Below are 21,027 nucleotides of genomic sequence, written 5' to 3'. Positions count from 1 at the left end.
TATTTGTGGTTGTTTAGTAATTAGTAGCTATTTTCTCTGGACAGAGTGGTATTCAACAGGTGATTATTTTCTTACTTTTCACAGATATAAGTGTCATACAATAGTTTAACATGTTAGCTGTGGGTTTCAGTTTGAAGGTGAAAGAGGCAACGAATAAATTTTAGAAGTATTAAAAAAAGAGGAAAATATACATTTAGGTTCTCACAGGTTCAGAAATTCCCACAGCAACTGCATAACATAGCTTCAAGTTAAAGCTCTAACTGGAAGTTTTAGAAATCTGTGTCTGAGCCGAGAGTCCATACTACACAAAATCTTTCAGGACTGGCACGGCGGATGCAAATGTTCCAGTGTATCGTTACCATCTTTTACAATTTGTACAACAGGTTAACCAAACACAAACAGGTCTCTGAAAAAGGTAACAAAACCAGGTTATGAATAAGGTTGGTTAATACTTGGAAAGTTCATACACATTAAAATGAAAAAAATAAAATAAAAACAGTTAAACAGAAGAGAGAAAAAAGGACTTAAATATTAATGCCATATCTACCTTTCTAATACCTTATGATTGTTTTCTAATATCTTATGACTATTTTCTGATCTTCTTACACAAAACACACAAGCTTCAGGGGATAGCCAGGTCAGTGTGTACAGGATAAACTTAAAAAACAACAAATGGTCTGGTAGCAATTTATAGACTAACAAAATTAGTTTGTTATAGACTAACAAAACATGTAGATGGTATCGTGAACTTTTATGGGCACAGCCCACTTCTACAGATTACCAGAGTTTTGAGTTTTGATGCACTTTAGGATGCCTATGAAAGCTCATGATACCATCTACATGTTTTGTTAGTCTATAAAGTGCTACCAGACCATTTGTTGTTTTTTAAGTTTATGCAAAACACATAGTTAACATTACATTACTCAGTTCCTATTATATTACTATCAGTGTCTGCATAATGTCTATGTAACTGTCAGCACCCTCGTAGACAGTATTTCACTACAGATTGCAGAATAAGGCCAACTGTTTGAGGGCTCTAACTCCCCGAATAGATAGACAGAATTTAATGGTTTAAACAACCACCTGGGCATCAGAATATACTACAGAGGCAGTTGAGAAGGACAGAGCTGAGCTCCTTATCAGCACTTTCTGGCACCAGTATAAAAACATCCAATGAAAGGCCAACAGTAAAGTGGCAATTAAGATAAAGTAAATAAGCCGTAGGTAAAAGATTAAATGAGGAAAGACTACACAGAAAGAGGATTGGGAGAGACAGTGCTAGACTTACTTATCTATATTGCTTTTACATTTTTTATTAAGACCTGATCCTATTCACTGCAAAGTCTTCAACACAAACCAACCACAAAGAACTTGTTCTCCATAGGAGCTAATTAAAATGATTACTAACCTTGCAACTTTTGATTTTCTTTTTCCATTCTGAGCAGCAGTATCTGTTGAAGAATGGCTTTTTGCCATAGTTCCCGAAGCTCCCAAGATGTCCGTTTCCTCTCTTCCTTCACTGGTCCAAAGGGACCATCTTCACAAACTGGTTCTAATGGGGACCTAGGTGGAATATCTCCCAATTCAGAATAATCTTGAAAAGACAGAAATGAGCATGACTCATTTAAGTTTCATAGTCAAATAAAGGGGTACATTTTCAAAAGCCAGCTGCCACTTACTTGTGTACATGAAAAAAATGCACTATATATAGATCTAATCTAGGGATGTTAACTGGAAAGCATATCAGTAAGCATGGGACTTACTGGTATGCTTACAGGTGAACCAACCCTTGTCAGTTAATTCTGGTGGCAGCCAGCCATAATAGGCCAGAGCAACACTGGCTGCGGCATGGCCAGCGGGCTGAACGGTGCGACCTAAGCTTAAAACAGTTTTAACATCCCTAACCTAAACTTGGCAAGTGCAAACAGCTGTGTGTACTTTAACACATACATATGCAGTCTCTAAACACCTAACCAAGTGCAATTGGAACCAATGGATTTCGCAGATGCAAATGTTAGAATTTGTGTGTCCAGGTCCTTAACTTCTTAAAGTACTGTTTTAAGTATTAGAATTCTGGATGCACACCCAGAGATGTTTGCACTTGACTTTATACAGAAAAATGGTCGCACATGTCAAGAGGAAGCCTAGCATGGCCCTTTTGTTAAATCTATCTTATGTTCCCGGGAGAGGGCTCAATTATTTAAATAATGCATTTATACTGGAAATCTAAGACTGGAAATTTCATGCTTAATTGAACACACTTGCATTGTGATTATATCTGTACCTTTGGTCTACTGCTCTATCAGATTTAGACACTTTTTCATTAACATCAGAGCATTAAAAAGAAATCCTGGTAGGTACATTTTCACCTTCCTGATGATAAGACTTGCTGTCTTAGGTTTGACTTAGACCTGTCATTAAAGCTCTGACATATTTCTCCTCCTGGAAGTTACTGTCTAGGGAGATACAGGGGCGGGGGGAAGGAGGTGAAGAGATAGGCAGAGACGTGGGAAATCCATATCTTTAGGCATCCTTACTATCAACTGTGAATTGAAAATCTCACTTTTAACCCATCTTTATTCGTTCTTCAAGTGCATCTCTCTCATCCAGTTTGAACACCATCTAATCTAAACATGTTGGCTATTTGTATCAATGGGGTTTTATTCAGTCACTGACTTCAGAGGAAGCACAAATGGAGAAATATGGGCCTGATTCCCTCTTATGAAATTTCAGTTCTAGTATTTTATCACCAGCAGTATCAGGGGTGGCCCGTGAGCCTAGGCAAACTAGGCAGCTGCCTAGGGTGCCACTAGCCCGGGCGCCTGATGATGACGTCACGGGGCAACGGGGCACCCTGTGATGACGTCACAGCCATCGACGGCCATGCAGGCAGGGGCGCCGCCCTGCCTAGGGCGCCAGCTGCTGCAGCTGGCCTCGGGCCGCTCCTGGGCAGTAGCTTTTGGCTTGCAGTCAGGGGCGGCCCATGGCTATAGGCGGACTCAGCCGCCGCCTAGGGCGCCGCCGCCCGGGGGGGCCCGATGATGATGTCACGGGGGTGCCCAGGGCGCCCACCGATGACGTCTGTCCATTGATGGCCCTGCAGGCGGGGGTGCCGATCGCGTGTTCCACTTGGGGCACCAGCTGCCACAGCCAGCCTCGGACAGCTCCTGCTTGCAGTATTTCTTGTATGTTGGAAATAGCACTGAATACCACCTTGCAATGGCTAAGAACTATTTTATCTCATACTCTGAGTACTGTACCATATAATTCTGTTTCTAGAAAAAGCTCTATGTGAGCAGACCATGCAAAGCCCAATGATTCTGTGCCAGTGCAGGGTTCCAAACCCAGATCACTGAAGGATCATTATCTTACTGATCTATTAGAAATTCTAATCAATATACCACACATTTTCATGAGACCAATGCACCAATAACAGGACAGACAGCTCAGGATGCTAGCTGTTTGTTTATGATTACTTGGTATATTTGAATGTCCTTACATTTGTGCAAATAAAATATGGGACTGCAACCAGACAATAAAATTATAGATAGCCCAGTATATGTTCCATAAACACCAATAATACAAAACAAATTTCTCCCTCCCCTTCTAAAAACAGCCTTGGTACATTTCTCTCTCTCTCTCTCTCTCCAGTTAAAACACTAGCCTGAAAAAAAATAATTTACCAAAGAACAGACATAACACAAGCAGTAGATTCTCAAATATCTCCATGCCCATGTGTCTCAAGTCTGACATAGAAGAATTCAATTTATAGGATTAAAACTATAGTTCAGGCACATGCAGTCAGTCCCTGTTCGGCTGAGACCTCCAAGAAGGGAACCAAGAGTGATGATGGTAGAGATTTTTGGTAATACGCAGAATAGCCTTCTAGGAACTTGACAATAACATAGGCCTTAAAGAATTATGTTTTCATGAGGGACTTGCTATTGGAGCGAAAACACAGAACAGGTCAAAAGAGCTTTATCCTCATTAATCATCAGCTTTATCCTCTAATCTGCTTAAGTTAGTAGCTGGAGCTGAAATGAGAAGACCCAAGGTACCACTCTTATGCCACCTTTATTTCGAGTTTTCTAATGTATACAGGCTTGTAGAAGCTGCACAGCAGCACTTATGTCAGCCAAGGAGTGCTATAGCACTTCCCCTACCCAAAACACTCCCTAACTATGCCAGAGGGTAGGGAGTTGACAGAGGAATGGCTTTGCCAGGCAAAGTTTCACCACTTGCCAGCTTACAGCAGCTTGCAACTCTTTTGCACTCTTGGAATCACACAAAGGATCTATAACAGAGGCCAGAGACTGGCCCATTATTTCTCAAAACTATAAAGACATCAAAACCAAATATGCTAACTAAAGCTTTATAAAAGGGACACGTCAATAAACTAGAGACGTATACACTAGCAACTGAAAGCTTTTTTGTTCCAGAGATTTTAAAATAATCAAAACTATTATATAAAAAATGCTAAACTGGGTTTGACATAAAAAACACCCAAACCTTAACCACATTAACACTACACCAATACATTTAATAAAATGGGATGAATACCAGTTCCCAATATAATTATTCAGTACTGTAGTTTTGAGACCTACAGCTAAGACAAACAGAACAATCAAGAAATGTTTGTTATAGTTTCTGGCTTTCTGTCACGCATAACCTTTACCTCTCACCAAATTTTTCACTTATGATTATGTATTTAAGTACCTTTTGCAGTCAGTCAAGCATGCAAATGTCCACTTAACAAATTCATTACAGAAGAACTCTTAAATCAAAAGTAGGAAATATGCCTGAGAATATAAAAGGAAATATTCTTTATTTTTAGGAAGACAATTAAGACTATTTAACACTTATAGCCACTTACATTTTATCTCTGTGCTCAATAAACTTCTTTTACTGTTTATAATTACCATTAAGTTTGTATGAAGTGTGTGGCAAATGTGCTCGGGTTTTACAAAAGCTGGTACATGTGCACTTTCCTTTGATGAAGTGATGAACCAATTAATAAATTAGATGCTTCAGTTGTGGGAGCTGGGAGTGGGAGTAGCTGGTGATTTATTCTGAGAGATTCATGAGTGGCTCTGGGAGCATTCATGCCATCGGGCTGGGTGTTGGGCTCCACATGTGGTTGTGCTGAGTAATAACAGCACCTGATGAGGCTGCTGCTGGTCACAAGCAAGGCATTGTGAGAGAGGGCTCAGGCTGGAAAGAGTTTAGAAGGCAAAGCAGTCCCACAGCCCCAGATCCTAGGGGAATCTTGTCACATATGGGACTTTTCTGTTCAGCCAAATGAAATAGCTGCACAGCCTATCCCAAGGAAAGCGCCAGATCACTCGGTGGCTACACATGCAAGGAAATGCTCTACTTTAAAAGTAGTAAAATGGACCCTACTCTAACTAGTCAAGGCCAAACTCGCTTGTGCATATTATCTCAAACTAGGGAGGAGATATGCTCTTGTCAAATTGGTAAGAGAAGTAGAAGTAGGTGGTAACCTGGGCAGCAGTGACCATGAGACAGTTGAGTTTAGGATCCTGACAAAAGGAAGAAAGGAGAGAAGCAGAATACAGATCCTGGACTTCAAAAAGAAGACTTTGACTCTCCTCAGGTACTGATGGGTAGGATCCCCTAGGAAGCTCATACGAGGAGCAAAGGAGTCCAGAAGAACTGACTATATTTTAAAAAAGCCTTATTGAGGGCACAGGAACAGACCATCCTAATGCGCAGAAGGAATAGCAAATATGGCAGGTGACCTTCTTGGATTAACAGAGAAATCTTCAATGAGCTTAAACCCCAAAAGGAAGCTTACCAGAAGTGGAAACCTGGATAGATAACCAGGGAAAGGTATACAAAGATTGCTCAAGCATGCAAGGGTGTAATCAGGAAGGCCAAAGAGCAATTGGAATTGTAGCTAGAGAGGGATGTGAAAGGTAACAATAAGAGTTTCTATAGGCATGTTAGCAATAAAGTGGTCAGGGAAGGTGTGAGACCCTCACTGAATGGAGAAGGCAACCTAACGAAGATGATGTGGAAAAAAGCTGAAGTACTCAATGCTTTTTTCTTGCCTTGGTCTACAGAGACTAAGGGCACGTCTAGACTACGGGTTTGTTTGTTTTTTCAAAAGGAGATATGCAAATTCGGAGCTAATTAGCATACCTTCTTCCAATCGCATTTTCAAAACCTGGTCTTTCGAAAGTGAAAGTAGTCTGGAAAAAAAACCCGCATAAATCTCCTTTGTTTAGGAAGAGCGGGTTTTTTCGAAATAGGGTTTTTTCCCAAAAAAACCCCACAACCCGACTACTTTCACTTTCGAAAGACCAGGTTTTGAAAATGCGATTGGAAGAAGATATGTAAAGTAGCACCGAATTTGCATATCTCCTTTCCAAAAAAACCCCTGTAGTCTAGATGTGCCCAAGGCTGGTTCCCAGACTGTTGCACTGGGCAGCACAGTATGGGGAGGAGGTGAGCAGCCCTCAGTAGCAAAAGAACAGGGTAAGGACTAGTTAGAAAAGCTGGACATGCACTAGTCCATGGGGCTGGATCTAATGCATCTGAGGGTGTGGTGAGAGTTGGCAGATGTGATTGCAGAGCCTCTGGAGAGTATCTTTCAAAACTCTTAGCAACCGGGAGATATCCCAGATGATTGGAAAAAGGCAAATGTAGTGCCCATCTTTAAAAAGGGGAAGGAGGAGGATCCAAGGAACTACAGACTCATAAGCCTCAACCTCAGTCCCTGGAAAACTCATGCAGCAAATCCTAAAGGAATCAATTTTGAAACACTTGGAGGTGGTAGTGGTGATCAGGAACAATCTATATGGATTCACCAAGGGCAAGTCATGTCTGAACAATCTGATTGATGAGGGAACTGGCTCTGAAGATTTGGGGAAAGCAGTGGATGTGATATTCCTTCACTTTAGCAATGCTTTTTATACAGTCTCCCATAGTATTCTAGCTGGCAAGTTAAAGAAGTCTGGCTTGGATGACTGGATATAAAGGTAGACAGAAAGCTGGCTAGACTATCAGGTTCACCAAGTACCAGTGATCAGCTTGATGTCTAGTTCGGACAACTAGACAGTATCAAGAGGTTTGACAAGGACAAATGAAGAGTCCTGCACTTAGGATGGACAAATCCCATGCACTGCTACAAGCTGGGGACCAACTGGCTAAGTAGTAATTCTACAGAAGAAAAACCTGGGGATTATAGCAGATAAAAAGCTCAATATGAGTCAACAGTGTACCCTTGTTGCAAAGAAGACTAATGGCATGTCGGGCTGCAGTAGCAAGAGCATTGCCAGCAAATGTACAGAAGTGGTTATTCCCCGCTAGTCAACACTGCTGAGGCCACATCTGGAATATTGCATCCAGTTTTGGGTTCTCTATTACAGAAAGAATGTGGACAAATTGGAAAGTCCGGTGAAAGAGAACAGAAATTATTAGGGGGACGGAGCACATGACTTATGAGCAGAGTCTAAGGAAACTAGGATTGTCTAGTTTTCAGAAGATAAGAATGGGGTGTGTGTGAAGGATTGATAGCAGCTTTCAACTACCTGAAATGGAATTCTAAAAAGGATGGAGAGAGGCTGTTCTCAGTGGTGATAGATGATAGAATGAAGAGAAATTGTCTTAAGTTGTAAGGGGAAATCTAGGCTGGATATTAGGAAAAACTGTTTTACTAGGAGAGTTGTGAAGCATTGGAGAGGTTTGCCTATAGAAGTGGTAGAATCTCCATCCTTAGAGGTTTTTAAGGTGAGACTTGACAAAGCTCTGGCTAGAATGATTTAGCTGAGGTTGGTTCTGTTTTGAGCAAGGGATTGGACTAGATGACCTCCAGAAGTCTTATCCAATCCTAATCTTCTGTAATTCTATGACATTCCTGAAACTGCTTTCTATGATATTCCCAACTGTAGTTTAGAAGGCCATTTTTTTCCATCATTGATTACCACTGAAACATACATTTGAAATTAAAAACAGAGGGCGTGTCCATACTGCAATTAATATATTGTAACTGATTTAGGGCTATTTAACCAGCAAAATCTTTACACAATGTGCATCAGCTGTGATAATTTTCTCTTTATATTTTTGCATTAAGATACACATGTCTTTTGAGGAGAATAGAGATCTGTAATAGTTTACAAGTTTCTTCTAGAGTTAGATATTTTAGCAAAAATTTTATTCAGGAAGAAATATGTCTTCTGATAAACAAGCATCATATTATTGACAAAGGCAGTTTGAGGTTGCCTGGATCTAGAACTCAGGTTGTCAAGCACAAAGGAAAACTGTTTGGACACACGCACACAAGTCTTTCTACATCTTCCATAAAGTTAGAAGTAAATACACCCAGAAAATGTGATAAGAATTCTACACCTTCTTGTTTTTAATCTCTACATCCTCCCTACTCAGCATTTGAAAACATTAAAACATGAGGATATCAATCTTCTTCAGTAGCAAGGGAAAACCTGTAACATATCATCTAGTTCAGTGCATGTGTTTAAACAATTTTAGCTCTCATGAATTCTCCAATAAAAAAAGTCACCGTATCAACATGTATCAGTGTGGCATATTAACTAATCAATGTCAATGTGGCATATTAATTAGTCAAGGTTTTGCTTCCAGTTCAGGCAAGAATTTTAAACTATAGAAGGGGAGAAATTTTCATATCCATTGCCCCATACCTAATCCTGGTTATCTTCAGAGAGAAAAACTTAAACCATAGCAATTAAGATGATAAAAGAGGAATCCATTATATGGAGATTATGAAAATTATAAACTACATTATTATGGAGACCAATCCAACCTCTAATCACACCAAGAACGTGTCCTCATTTCAGTTTCCACCTTACGATTATTCGCTCTTTTGTGTCTTTTTGTTCTTATTGTTAACAGACATCTTAGGTCTTCCTAGACTAGACCTTAATATACTAATTCACCTCCATGCCTATGACGATATTGCAAAATAGCAGGTAATCAAGAAGCCAAAGTGAACATGTGTAGCTGCCTAGATGACTTGTTTAAAGTTTGCACAATGGCATCATTCATTTAGTTTATTGGGCAGAATGTGCACATAACCCTTGGAAGCTATGTAAAAAAGGAATTGATAATCCAGCCCTTACCACTCTTCATGCACATACAGTGTTGCCAATGACACCCATGCAGGACAGCTTCCAGAATCAGAACAGGAGTCAAAGGACCATTGGAAAAAAGTGAACATGTCAAGTCTTTCTTGCAAATGTTTTGGAGAACAGCAGAGAAAGGAGAAAGAAAGGCAGAACAATTCATTTGAAAGTAATTAGAAGTGCATATTCCAGTGAATCAAACTGTCATGTGCAAAAGACTAAACAATGTGCAGCTTTCAAGACCTATAAAAGAACAGCAAATGCACAGAGGCAAAACCTGAATACCTAAGTAAACAAATGGTGGAAACTCAAGGAATCAGCTTCCCTGTTCACTTGCAAACCTTATAGAATTTTGTTGACCCTACTCTGCATCTAATCCATATAACTTTAATGCACTGTGAATGAAGAATATCCAAGAGAAAGAGATACAAAAATCTACTTTAAATTCATAAAATGTTTTCCTGGTTCACATTTCCTAGTTGGAGACATTTTTACTTTTATTTCAGAAGATGGAGAAAGCTAGTAGGGGAGAGGCTAGTCTAGATTTCATTTTGACAAATAGGGAGGAACTAGTTGAGAACTGGAAGAAGGCAGCAGTTTAGGTGAAACTGACCATGAAATGGTAGAATTTGTGATTCTAAGAAATGATAGAAGAAAAGGAGCACAATAGAGATAATGGATGTCAAGAAGGCAGGCTTCAGCAGGCTTAGGAAGTTGGTAGATAAGATCCCATGAGAAGAAAGTGTAAGGGGGGAAACAGTACAAGAAAGTTGCCAGGTTTTTTTAAGGGTATGAAAGCAAACTATCCCACTTCAAAAGAAAGATAGGAAGTAGGCGGCCACTCTGGCATAATCTTGAGATCTTCAGTAAGCTGAAACTCAGATAAGAGACCTACAAAAAGTGGAAACTAAGTCAAATTACAAAAAATGAATTTAAACAAATAATACAAGTACGTGGGGACAAAATTAAAAGGGCCAAGACACAGAATAAAATTCAAGTAGCTGGGGACAAAGAATAATGAGATATTCTACAAATATATTAGAAACAAGAGAAAGACCAAGGATAGGGTAAGCCCATTACTCAGTGTGGACATGTGTGTAGAGGAGAAGAAACGATAGCAGAAAGTGTAGAAATGGCATTAGTGTTAAATGACATTTTTGTTTAATTTTTCACCAAAAAAGTTAGTAACAGTAGGAAGGATAACATAATGAATGCTAGTGGGAAAAAAAGGTAATATCAGAAGCTAAAATAGGGAAGTAAAAACTTAAAAATGTTTAAACAAGTTAGATTTCCACAAGTCACCAGGGACTGATGAAATGCATCCAAGAACACTCAAGGAGTTGACTGAAGAGAGGTATCTGAGCTACCAGTATCTCTGAAAAATCATGGAAGATGGGAGAGATTCCAGAGGGCCTGAAGAGGGCAAATATGGTGCCTAACTATAAAAAGGAAAATAAAGACAACCTGGGGAATTACAGACCAGTCAGCTGAACTTCAGTACTCAGAAAGATAAAGGAGAAAATTAAGGAATCAATTTGCAAACACCTAGATGATAATAAGGTGATAAATAACAGTCAGCATGGATTTATCAAGAACAAATCATGTCCCAACCTAATAGCTTTCTTTGAAAGAGTAAAACACCTTGTAGATAGAAGGGAAGCAAAGGAGGTTTAGGTTGGACATTAGGAAATCCTTCAACAAAGGTGGACATTTTCATGAGAATTTCTAAATTGCCAAAAATATTCATTTTTCATTGAAAAAAACTGTGATTTTTTTTTTACCCGCTAGCTCTTATAATCACATTTCTGTAGGATGCACATCACTAGCCTGTGTTCTCCAACTAAGTATACGTGGAAAGATGCAGGTGTTGTGGTGGGCCAATACATTACTTATTGCCCTGCACAGGTGTGACCTGGGGATGGAACTGAAGTACAAAAATACTGGTGCACTTCATACTGGTCGTGGAAAGGATTTTTGTGCTGGTCACATATCCTATGGCCTGTTAAAGGACATACTGGAAGAAGACCAAATATCAGTGTTTACTCTTATCTGGTAGACAGCACCCACCTGAATGATTGCCTGCCTATCATCTGGAATCTATGCAACAATCTATCCAGACCAATCTCTTGAACTTCATATGGGTGGAGTTAATTCATTATATGCATTATCAAGCTTCTGTCCTGAGAAGGCTCAGCAAAGAGTTTAAACAAACAAACCATCACCCACAAAGATGAGACACACAAATCAAAAGGGCCATAAAATATTACAAAGGAGGCACTACTGTGCAGTATCATTACAAAGCTCGCAAAACAAGTTTAAGGAAAGTGGAGGCAGAATGTGATATAAATGAAATTGAACAAAATTTGAGTGTTAGGGTAACAGAATTTGCAACACATTCTCATTGGACTTTATAAGCTACAAAAGAAATGACAGCAATCATCAGCAGGGCCATAGGCAGTGGGTGAAGGTAGGGCTGGAGAAAAAGCAAGCCCCCTGCCCTGCCCAACTCCACCCCTTCTGCCTAGGCCCCTCCCCCCCACACCACAGTGGAGCAGTACACAGCCCCACTGGCCCCTCCAGCTCCACAGGGAGGGAGAAAGGAACATGACCCCAGGCTCTCTGCCCCCAGAGCACTGAGGAGAGAGACAGGTGCATAGTCCTAGCCTAACTGGCCCCAGAGCACCGGAGAGGGTGGGAAGCAGAGAACTGAGGAGGGAAGGTGTTAGGGGCAGCCACATTCTGCCCCTAGTATGACTACAGTAGGTATTCTAGGGATGGAGAATGGGTGGGACCAGGCTGGTGGTTCAGGAAGGCAATGCCTTCCCCCACCTATGATACCATGCTGCCCCTAGGTAGGACCTCACAGAGATTCATATTTTCATAACAAGTAACTATAAGTTTTGCCTTCAATCTTTTTTTTAGAGTTCCCTATACTATTTATCAATGAAAAGAGCTTTGTTTTATTCATCAAACTCTTTTTGCTCACACAAACTCATTTTGAAACTCATTTTTTACCAAAAAACCACCAGGCTTTTCAAGAAAGCCTATTTTTAAAAAATATCCTCTCAGAAATGCATAGCTACTGTAGGTGTGCTGGGGGCGGAGTGTGGCTGCCCCCAGCGCTCTCCCTCCCTAGTTTTCTGGGACTGGGGAGTCTGAGTCTGTGCACTGTGCGCCCTTCCCAGGGCTATTCAACTAGTAATACAAAATCAAAGAGAAACAATACCTACGGTTATAACCACAGAGGTACAAGTACAGCATTTTGTATTTTACTTACAGGTGTAGAGTTTTTAAGTCTTCAACAGATGTTATAAGTACATATTGCTAAAATACTCAGTCCTTTTGCTTCCAGGAGAGTCAAAAATGGGAACCAAAGTCAGAAACAATTTATTTTAGTCTCATATACTGCTCTAATAGTGAGGGATGGGAAAGACAACTGAATAGCTAAATGAGGAGTTTTTGAAAATCTGTGAATTTTAAGACAGCTGTTTAAATATCAGTACTGGGAAACTGTTTTGGTGTTTTGTTTGTTTCTTTAGCCAAAAACTTACTGTATTTGGCCAAAGCAAGCACTGCTTATAAAAGCACCTCAATTACTTATGTTATTAATTGTTCACAAATTAATACCCAGGCATTTCAATGGGCACACCAGCTGTCAGATATGAATGGATTACATGAGGCAAAGTCTACACCATAATCCTGCCTAACAGGTCAATGTGGGCACATGAAATCTATCAACATGTATAAGCGACGAGGAGTCCTGTGGCACCTTATAGACTAACTGAAGTGTAGGAGCATAAGCTTTCGTGGGCAAAGACCCACTTCGTCAGATGCATGGCATGCATCTGACGAAGTGGGTCTTTGCCCACGAAAGCTTATGCTCCTACACTTCAGTTAGTCTATAAGGTGCCACTGGACTCCTCGTCGCTTTTGCAGATTCAGACTAACACGGCTACCCCTCTGATACTTATCAACATGTATGTGTCTGAAGGGAAGAAAACTGAAGAATAGCTCTGTATAAACTCAAAAGCGTGCCTTTCTCACCAACAGAAGTTGATCTAATAAAAGATACTACACCTCATCCACCTTGTACCTCAATTTTTTTGTAAAAGTAGATACTTCACACGCTATACTTTTTTGTTCCAATGTCAGCTCACAACTTAACTATTCTGTGTTTCAAGACTAAAGCTATTTAAAAAAGATACGTGTCCTTTGAAAAGACAGTACACTACAAGGGCTCCAAAAGAGGAGGTTCATTCCAAAAACAGAATCTATCAAGTGTAAGGCACCATGTAGAGCAGAGGTGGGGAACCTAATGCCCAGGAGCCAGATGTGGCCCCCAACTTGTCTGGATTGAGGCCCTGAGGCTCAGCACTCCCCCCTGTATTGGGGAGCACGTGCTAGTTCTCCTGCCTGTCCCACTGTGGGGCTGGTGCACACAAAATCTACTAGCCTGGGCCCCGCCAAGCTCTGACATGCGAAGGGAATGAGGGGAGTGTCTTTCTCCTTCTCAGCTGGGGTTCACATCAGTGAGGGTTTCTTTTTTGCTTCTCACTTGTGTTGTGGCCCCCAATTGATTTTTCTATGGGTCAATGGCCCCCAACCCTAAAAAGGTTCCCTACCCATGATGTAGAGGATGCATCTGAAGTAGGCTTGTGAACCCCCAAGTCACCTGTGGAACATTTTAAGCATAGACATACCACAAGACAGATTCTGAGTATGGGTAAGGTAGAGAATAAATTTTCTTTGAGGTCGGTTTTGCTGTAAATCAAGCTACAGAACATAAGAAGATACACTTCTCAGAGCTAAGTAACACTAAAGCCTTATGCTATATATTTGTGCTAGGATTTCTAAATATTGTAACACAAGGAACAAACTATAATAGTTATGTCTACAGGAAAACAAGAGTTGTTAAAACAGCAGGGGTGCATCTACACAGCAGGGCTTAACGCGAAATAAGATACACAAATTTAGCCATATCAATTCGGTAGCTTATTTCAAAATTAGGAGCGTCTACACAGCACTTGTTTCTAAATAAGACCACGCTTCCTCCAACTTCCCTTACTGCTTGTACAATAAGGGTTACAGGAATTGGACTAAGACGTCCCCCAGCTTAACAATATTTCTACATTATCTCAAAATTGTAGAATCATAGAATATTAGGACTGGAAGGAACCTCGAGAGGTCATCGAGTCCAGTCCCTTGCCCCCATGGCAGGACCAAATACTGTCTAGACCATCCCTGATAGACATTTATCTAACCTACTCTTAAATATCTTCAGAGATGGGGATTCCACAACCTCCCTGGGCAATTTATTCCAGTGTTTGACTACCCTGACAGTTAGGAACTTTTTCCTAATGTCCAACCTAAACCTCCCTTGCTGCAGTTTAACCCCACTGCTTCTTGTTCTATCCTCAGAGGCCAAGATGAACAAGTTTTCTCCCTCCTCCTCATGACACCCTCTTAGATACCTGAAAACTGCTATCATGTCCCCCCTCAATCTTCTCTTTTCTAAACTAAACAAACCCAATTCTTTCAGCCTTCTTTCATAGGTCATGTTCTCTAGACCTTTAATCGTTCTTGTTGCTCTTCTCTGGACCCTCTCCAATTTCTCCACATCTTTCTTGAAATGTAGTGCCCAGAACTGGATACAGTACTCCAACTGAGGCCTAAGCAGCGCAGAGTAGAGCAGAAGAATGACTTATTGTGTCTTGCTCACAACACACCTGTTAATGCATCCCAGAATTATGTTTGCTTTTTTTGCAACAGCATCATACTGCTGACTCATATTCAGCTTGTGGTCCACTATAACCTCTAGATCCCTTTCTGCCGTACTCCTCCCTAGACAGTCGCTTCCCATTCTGTACGCGTGAAACTGATTGTTCCTTCCTAAGTGGAGCACTTTGCATTTGTCTTTGTTAAACTTCATCCTGTTTACCTTAGACTATTTCTCCAATTTGTCCAGATCATTTTGAATTATGACCCTATCCTCCAGAGCAGTCACAACCCCTCCCAGCTTGGTATCATCTGCAAACTTAATAAGCGTACTTTCTATGCCAATATCTAAATCGTTGATGAAGATATTGAAGAGAACCGGTCCCAAAACAGACCCCTGCAGAACCCCACTAGTTATACCTTTCCAACAGGATTTTGAACCACTAATAACTACTCTGTGAGTACGGTTATCCAGCTAGCTATGCACCCACCTTATAGTAGCCCCATCTAAGTTGTATTTGCCTAGTTTATTGATAAGAATATCATGCAAGACCGTATCAAACGCCTTACTAAAGTCTAGGTATACCACATCCACCACATCTCCCTTATCCACAAGACTCGTTATCCTATCAAAGAAAGCTATCAGATTGATTTGACATGATTTATTCTTTACAAATCCATGCTGGCTGTTCCCTATCACCTTGCCACCTTCCAAGTGTTTACAGATTATTTCCTTAATTACTCGCTCCATTATCTTCCCTAGAACAGAAGTTAAACTAAATGGTCTGTAGTTTCCTGGGTTGTTCTTATTTCCCTTTTTAGAAATGGGCACTATATTTGCCCTTTTCCAGTCTTCTGGAATCTCTCCGGTCTCTCATGGTTTTCCAGAGATGATAGCTAGAGGCTCAGATACCACCTCGAGTATTCTAGGATGCATTTCATCAGGCCCTGATGACTTGCAGGCATCTAACTTTTCTAGGTAATTTTTAACTTGTTCTTTTTTTAATTTTATCTTCTAAACCTACCCCCTTCCCACTAGCATTCACTATGTTAGGCATTCCTTCACACTTCTCGGTGAAGACCGAAACACAGAAATCATTAAGCATCTCTGCCATTTCCAAGTTTTCTGTTACTGTTTCTCCCTCCTCACTGACCAAAATAACTTCCTGCTGTGAAGACACAGACTGTTATTTCAAAATAATGCTAGTTATTTCCAAATAATGTTGCTGTGTAGAAGTACTCAAGTAGAATGAAGTTTCAGGTAAATAATTCACTGACTTGTATTGTATACAGTGAATTTTCCAAGTTAAGTGTATCAACTAGAAAAATAAAATATAATTCTTACAGTATTTGCCATTTTGCATTGTTGCTAAACAAATTAATACTGTTATAAATAGTTGCTAATGTGTTGGGGGTAATTTTTTCAGAAATGATAAAACTGAAATAAGCCTTCTTTATCCATTTGTTTGGAGAACAGGACTCCCCCATTACTTTTCTAACACTACAAAGCTGAAATATTTTTAGGACCTGCTGTTCATCAATATGTTGTAATATTAATGCTATTGTATAGTCTGTCTCATGCACCAATACAGTTTGCCAGACTGAAAAACCAGGAAAAAATACTTTTAAAATTGTATACGATTTGTTTACTCTAATATGCAATTTTTGTATTTTTTTAAACTGAAGCAATTCTTATACATGGAGGTCAGATTTCTAAGTGCTCTATAACTGTTTTGAAAAAGTAGTCTCTTTGTTCCTTCAATATTGAATTGCTCATTCTCCAATATAATGATTTTATTCTCTTATTATCTGCACAATACCCCACTTTAATGCACATCCTAGAACAGATCATCACTCATTCTCAAATCTGAAACTGACAGAGCTGTCATAATCGTATGAACCCTCTTATTACTAAAACACCACTCATAGCTGCCAGCAAGATATTTTCAGTACAAAAAATGGATTGTTTTCCCATCGATATTCAAGGAGATTATATTATCACATCTATTTAAACCTGGTATTTTATTTTAAATGTTTACCTCAACTAGGAATTTTTGATGTAGTGTGCAAATATGTACCCATTATGATAAATTCTGAAAAATGATGTACAAACTCAAGATTTGAAATTGGAAATAAAATTATGAAAATAGCTGCACCAGGATTTAATTTTCTCAGCCATTTAAGAAGTAGGGCTAACAAACAATTTAAGATCCCCCACTTTTGTAATAAAATCCAGAAGAGCAAATCCTTGCACTTACACAATTTCTGACTGTAATCAGTGAGGCTGCATACAAGTGCAAGGTCAATCTGTGTGAATATGATTTCAAGTGGGGGCTCAGAGAAACACAATTTACAAATCCAGGAATTCTAAATGTTTCTGGACATTTGCAATTAATTGTGTGTGATGTTTCTTTTGAGGATTTAGTAATTCCCTTGAAACACACAAAATACTACAATTTAAGTAAGAACCAGATTATTCTCCACCCAGAAGTAGTGCTGTAGCAAGTCATAATACACAAAAGGACTAAGATTGGAAGCTACATTTTGCCACTATGAAAACAGCAGCAGAAAGGCAGAGAAAACAAAATAGTGGCATATAAATTAAATTTTGAATTGTCAACTGTTCTAGCATGAGAAACACCCCCACCTAGTGTTCACATGACTTCAGCTAGACACAGTAAATTTATTCAACGTATTTTGCTCTCTTACCTATAAACCAGTGGTCTCCAATCTTTTTAACCACAAGATCACTTTTTCAATTTAAGTGCAATTTAAGATCTACCTCAAACCCTAATATCCTTGCCCCCTTCTTTCCCGCTCCTTTCTTTGAGGCCCTGCCCCTGCTTCACCCCTTCTCCGAGGCCTCACCCTGCTCACTCAATCCCCTTCCTCTCCCATCCTCATTCATTTGCAACAGGCTGGGGTTGGAGTGCAGGCTCTGGTCTTGGGCCTATTAGTTTGGAGAGTGGGAGGGGCTCCAGGCTTAGCTCAGGAGAGGGGATTAGGGTCCAGCAGGAGTTTCAGGGTGCAAGCTCTGGGAAGGAGTTTGGGTTCAGGGGGACTCACATCTGAGGCAGGGGATTGGGTGTGGGAGGAGGTTAAGGGCTGGGACAGTGGTTCAGGATGCAGGCTCTTCTGGGCATCATTTAACTGAGACTGCTACTGGGTAGTGGAGCAGTGGGGGTAAGGCAGGCTTACTCTTGCTGTGGCCCTGCACCACTCCTGAAAGCAGCTGGTATGCATAACATTGGTTCCATGGCGCCATGTGCTGCTCCTTGTCTATAGGCCTTGAGCCCACAGCTTCTACTGGCCATGGTTCCCCGTTATTGATCTACTGTTTGGTGACCACTGCATGAACAAACATTTTTTGAAACTGTACTAACACTTTGCAAACACTGTCCACAAACTACATCTTAAACTGTTCATGGTGTGTGACTGGGGGGCAGAGTCACGTGCAACATTTCTGTTCAGACTGGATCAAAACAAAACAAAAACAAAAACAGAAAAAAAGAAAATAAATTAAAGAGGGCTTCATGGACACATTTTTAACAAGACTAACTCACCAAAATTGTGTGTATTGTATGATTGGGAACAACAGCAAAAAGACATTATAGACAGAAAGAAAAAGTGAGACACAGAATCCATAGTATATTTGAAGGCAGGAGCATCAAATTTATTGGAGCCTATATGTAACTAAGGTAACCATACCAAACTGCCTGCCAGAACTGTTTCAATGCAATCCTCAATGGACACCCAATGACTCAACCTGAGGGTGAGCATGAAGGCTCTCTTGCCCTCTCTATGCGTTCACCCTCACACCTGCTTTGGGACCCTGGACTGAAGCTAGAGTACCAGCACATTCTTGTTCTCTTACTGCTGGTGTGGCGCACAAGAGTCACAATTTATGTGATACCCAGAGGCAAATCCCCTCATCATGCCTCACCAGTCTGGCACACTGGTACCTCAAATCTGACATTTTCTAACCCACCTGCAGCACTGGAACCTGTCCACATAGAAACAATTGTAATTTAAACCCCAAACCAGACCTCCTGGATGCTGGGTTGGCAGTAATAAAACCCACACGATTGTAAGCAAATTCTGTCACATGGAAACAATCTCCACAGTCTTTGTAGTTTTCATAGCCTAATTGAAGCTCATAGTAAAGCCAATGCCCATTTCACAGAAATGGTGATTTGTTACTTGATTTGTACATGTGTTTGATTTGTTACTTGATGCAAGCTGTATTGTTGGAAAGTATCTAATATATTTCATGCTTAAAGATGCTAATTAATTGCAGCAGCTGTTTGAAAATGCACTGTTTAGGGGATGTGGCCAACAGAAAGTAATGTGGTTAGAATGCTACTACACTGTAGGAATAACTAGCTCCCTGAGGGTATGTCTAGACGACATGGCTCCGTTCACGGAGCCATGTAGATGAGTTTACTAGACGTAGGAAAATGAAGCAGTGATTTAAATAATCACCACTTCATTTACATCAAAATGGCCGCCACGCTGTGCCGATCAGCTATTTGGCGGTATAGCGGGGCAGTCTGGATGTGCCGCGGTCAACAAGGGAAGCCTTTGTCGACCGCTCCGTTATGCCTCGTGAAATTAGGTTTACCAGAGCGGTTGACAAAGGCTTCCCTTGTCAACCGCAACGCATCCAGACTGCCCCGCTGTGCCACCAAACAGCTGATCGGCACAGCACAGCGGCCATTTTGATATAAATTAAATGGTGATTATTTAAATCACCGCTTCATTTTCTTACGTCTAATAAACTCATCTACATGGCTCCGTCGACGGAGCCATGCAGTCTAGACATACCCTGAATGGCCTCATAATCGGGGGTAGGGGAAGTGACAAGCTTGCCTAGACCTGAGAATCCTATTGGTAGAATTTCAAAGAGATGAAACCAATAATCTCTACAGAAATTATTCTTAAACCCATCATGTGTAAACGGCGATGTCTGCCTACAGAAGTTCACATCCAGCCTGAAGAAATGAGTAGGGAAAACTTTATAATTGCTGTGTACCATCTATAATTTGGTTTTAAAAAAATACTATGAAAAAGACTGAATTCTCTGTTAAACTTCATAGAATAAGCTGGATGTGGGTGTGTTTAAATGGCATAAGCCATGGAACCTTTCAAATTTTATATTTCTAGATCAAAAAATGAAAATTGGCAGACAGATGAGAGTCACACTTATTTGCATAGTCTTGTACAAGCAAATGACCCAGTAAAAAACAAGTTACAGGAGGCCCCCGACTTGCAACACGATTGTTTCCGGGGGAAGTGTCGCAAGTAGGTGGCATTGTAACTCGAACCCACATTTACCATAGGTGCTGTGCGTTGTCGTAAATGTAGGCCGAGGACATAAGTTGGGGTTTTTTGGCCCCTTCCTCACTTACAAAAATGGTTGTAAGTATGGGGGGTCAGAACTCGGGCAGTCACAAGTCGGGGGCCTCCTGTAAAATGAAAGTTCTGTTGGCTGCTGCTATATATAGCAACATATAATACATAACAGAATTGCAGTAAATAATAAACAAAGTAGGAGGAACTTATGTCTACATCCAGACTTTTGCTGTGACCTTCTAAGATACTGAGTAGAGCTAAATGAATTTTTTTTTTTTTAACATATACATTTTTTGGCTGAAAATATATTTCTCTGTGCTCTGCCACTAAGTAAGCAGATGAAAACTTTATTACCCCTTATTGCATGAAAACTATCTAGGCAGGATTTGGCCATAGTGAGTGGGACCTATGGTCCATCTAACCCAGTGTCCTGTTGCCAGATGCTTCTGAGGGAATGAACAGAACAGGGCAATTATGAAGTGATTCATCCCATCATCCAGACCCAGCTTCTGGCATTCAGAGGTTTAGGGAAACCCAGAGCATGGGTTTGAATCTCTGACCACTATGGTTAATAGCTATTTATGGACTGGTCTTCAATAAACTTATCTGATTCTGTTTTGAATCAAGCTGTACTTTTGGCCTTTGCAACGTCCCCTAGGAAATGAGTTTCACAAGTAGACGTGCACTGTGTGAAGAAGTAGCTCCTCTTGTTAAGGTGTTTGTCTATAGCTATATAAATATAGGTATACTAGATAGATCTGAGCAAATAAATTATAACAAATCATCTGTTAGACACATTTTGCTCTAATAAAACTTATGATTTTCACAAATTATTCATTAT

At 40.3% G+C, this 21,027-nt stretch overlaps 1 protein-coding gene across 10 annotated transcripts in view; it reads right to left on the bottom strand.

Moving 5' to 3' along the window:
- TBC1D1 (TBC1 domain family member 1) overlaps positions 1-21,027 on the bottom strand; it is a 188,882-nt gene that overhangs the window by 61,576 nt on the left and 106,279 nt on the right. For all 10 annotated transcript variants that reach the window (XM_014576744.3, XM_025187957.3, XM_075930589.2 and 7 more), the window contains one exon: positions 1,409-1,594. In XM_014576744.3, coding sequence (XP_014432230.3) covers positions 1,409-1,594 — 186 coding nt within the window. The remainder of the gene's footprint in view (positions 1-1,408; positions 1,595-21,027) is intronic.

This window comes from Pelodiscus sinensis, chromosome 4 (genome assembly GCF_052426305.1).
Source record: "Pelodiscus sinensis isolate ZL-2025 chromosome 4, ASM5242630v1, whole genome shotgun sequence".
NCBI lineage: Eukaryota > Metazoa > Chordata > Testudines > Trionychidae > Pelodiscus > Pelodiscus sinensis.
The sequence above is the reverse complement of the archived record's forward strand: the minus strand, read 5'-3'. Positions and strand labels throughout refer to the sequence as shown.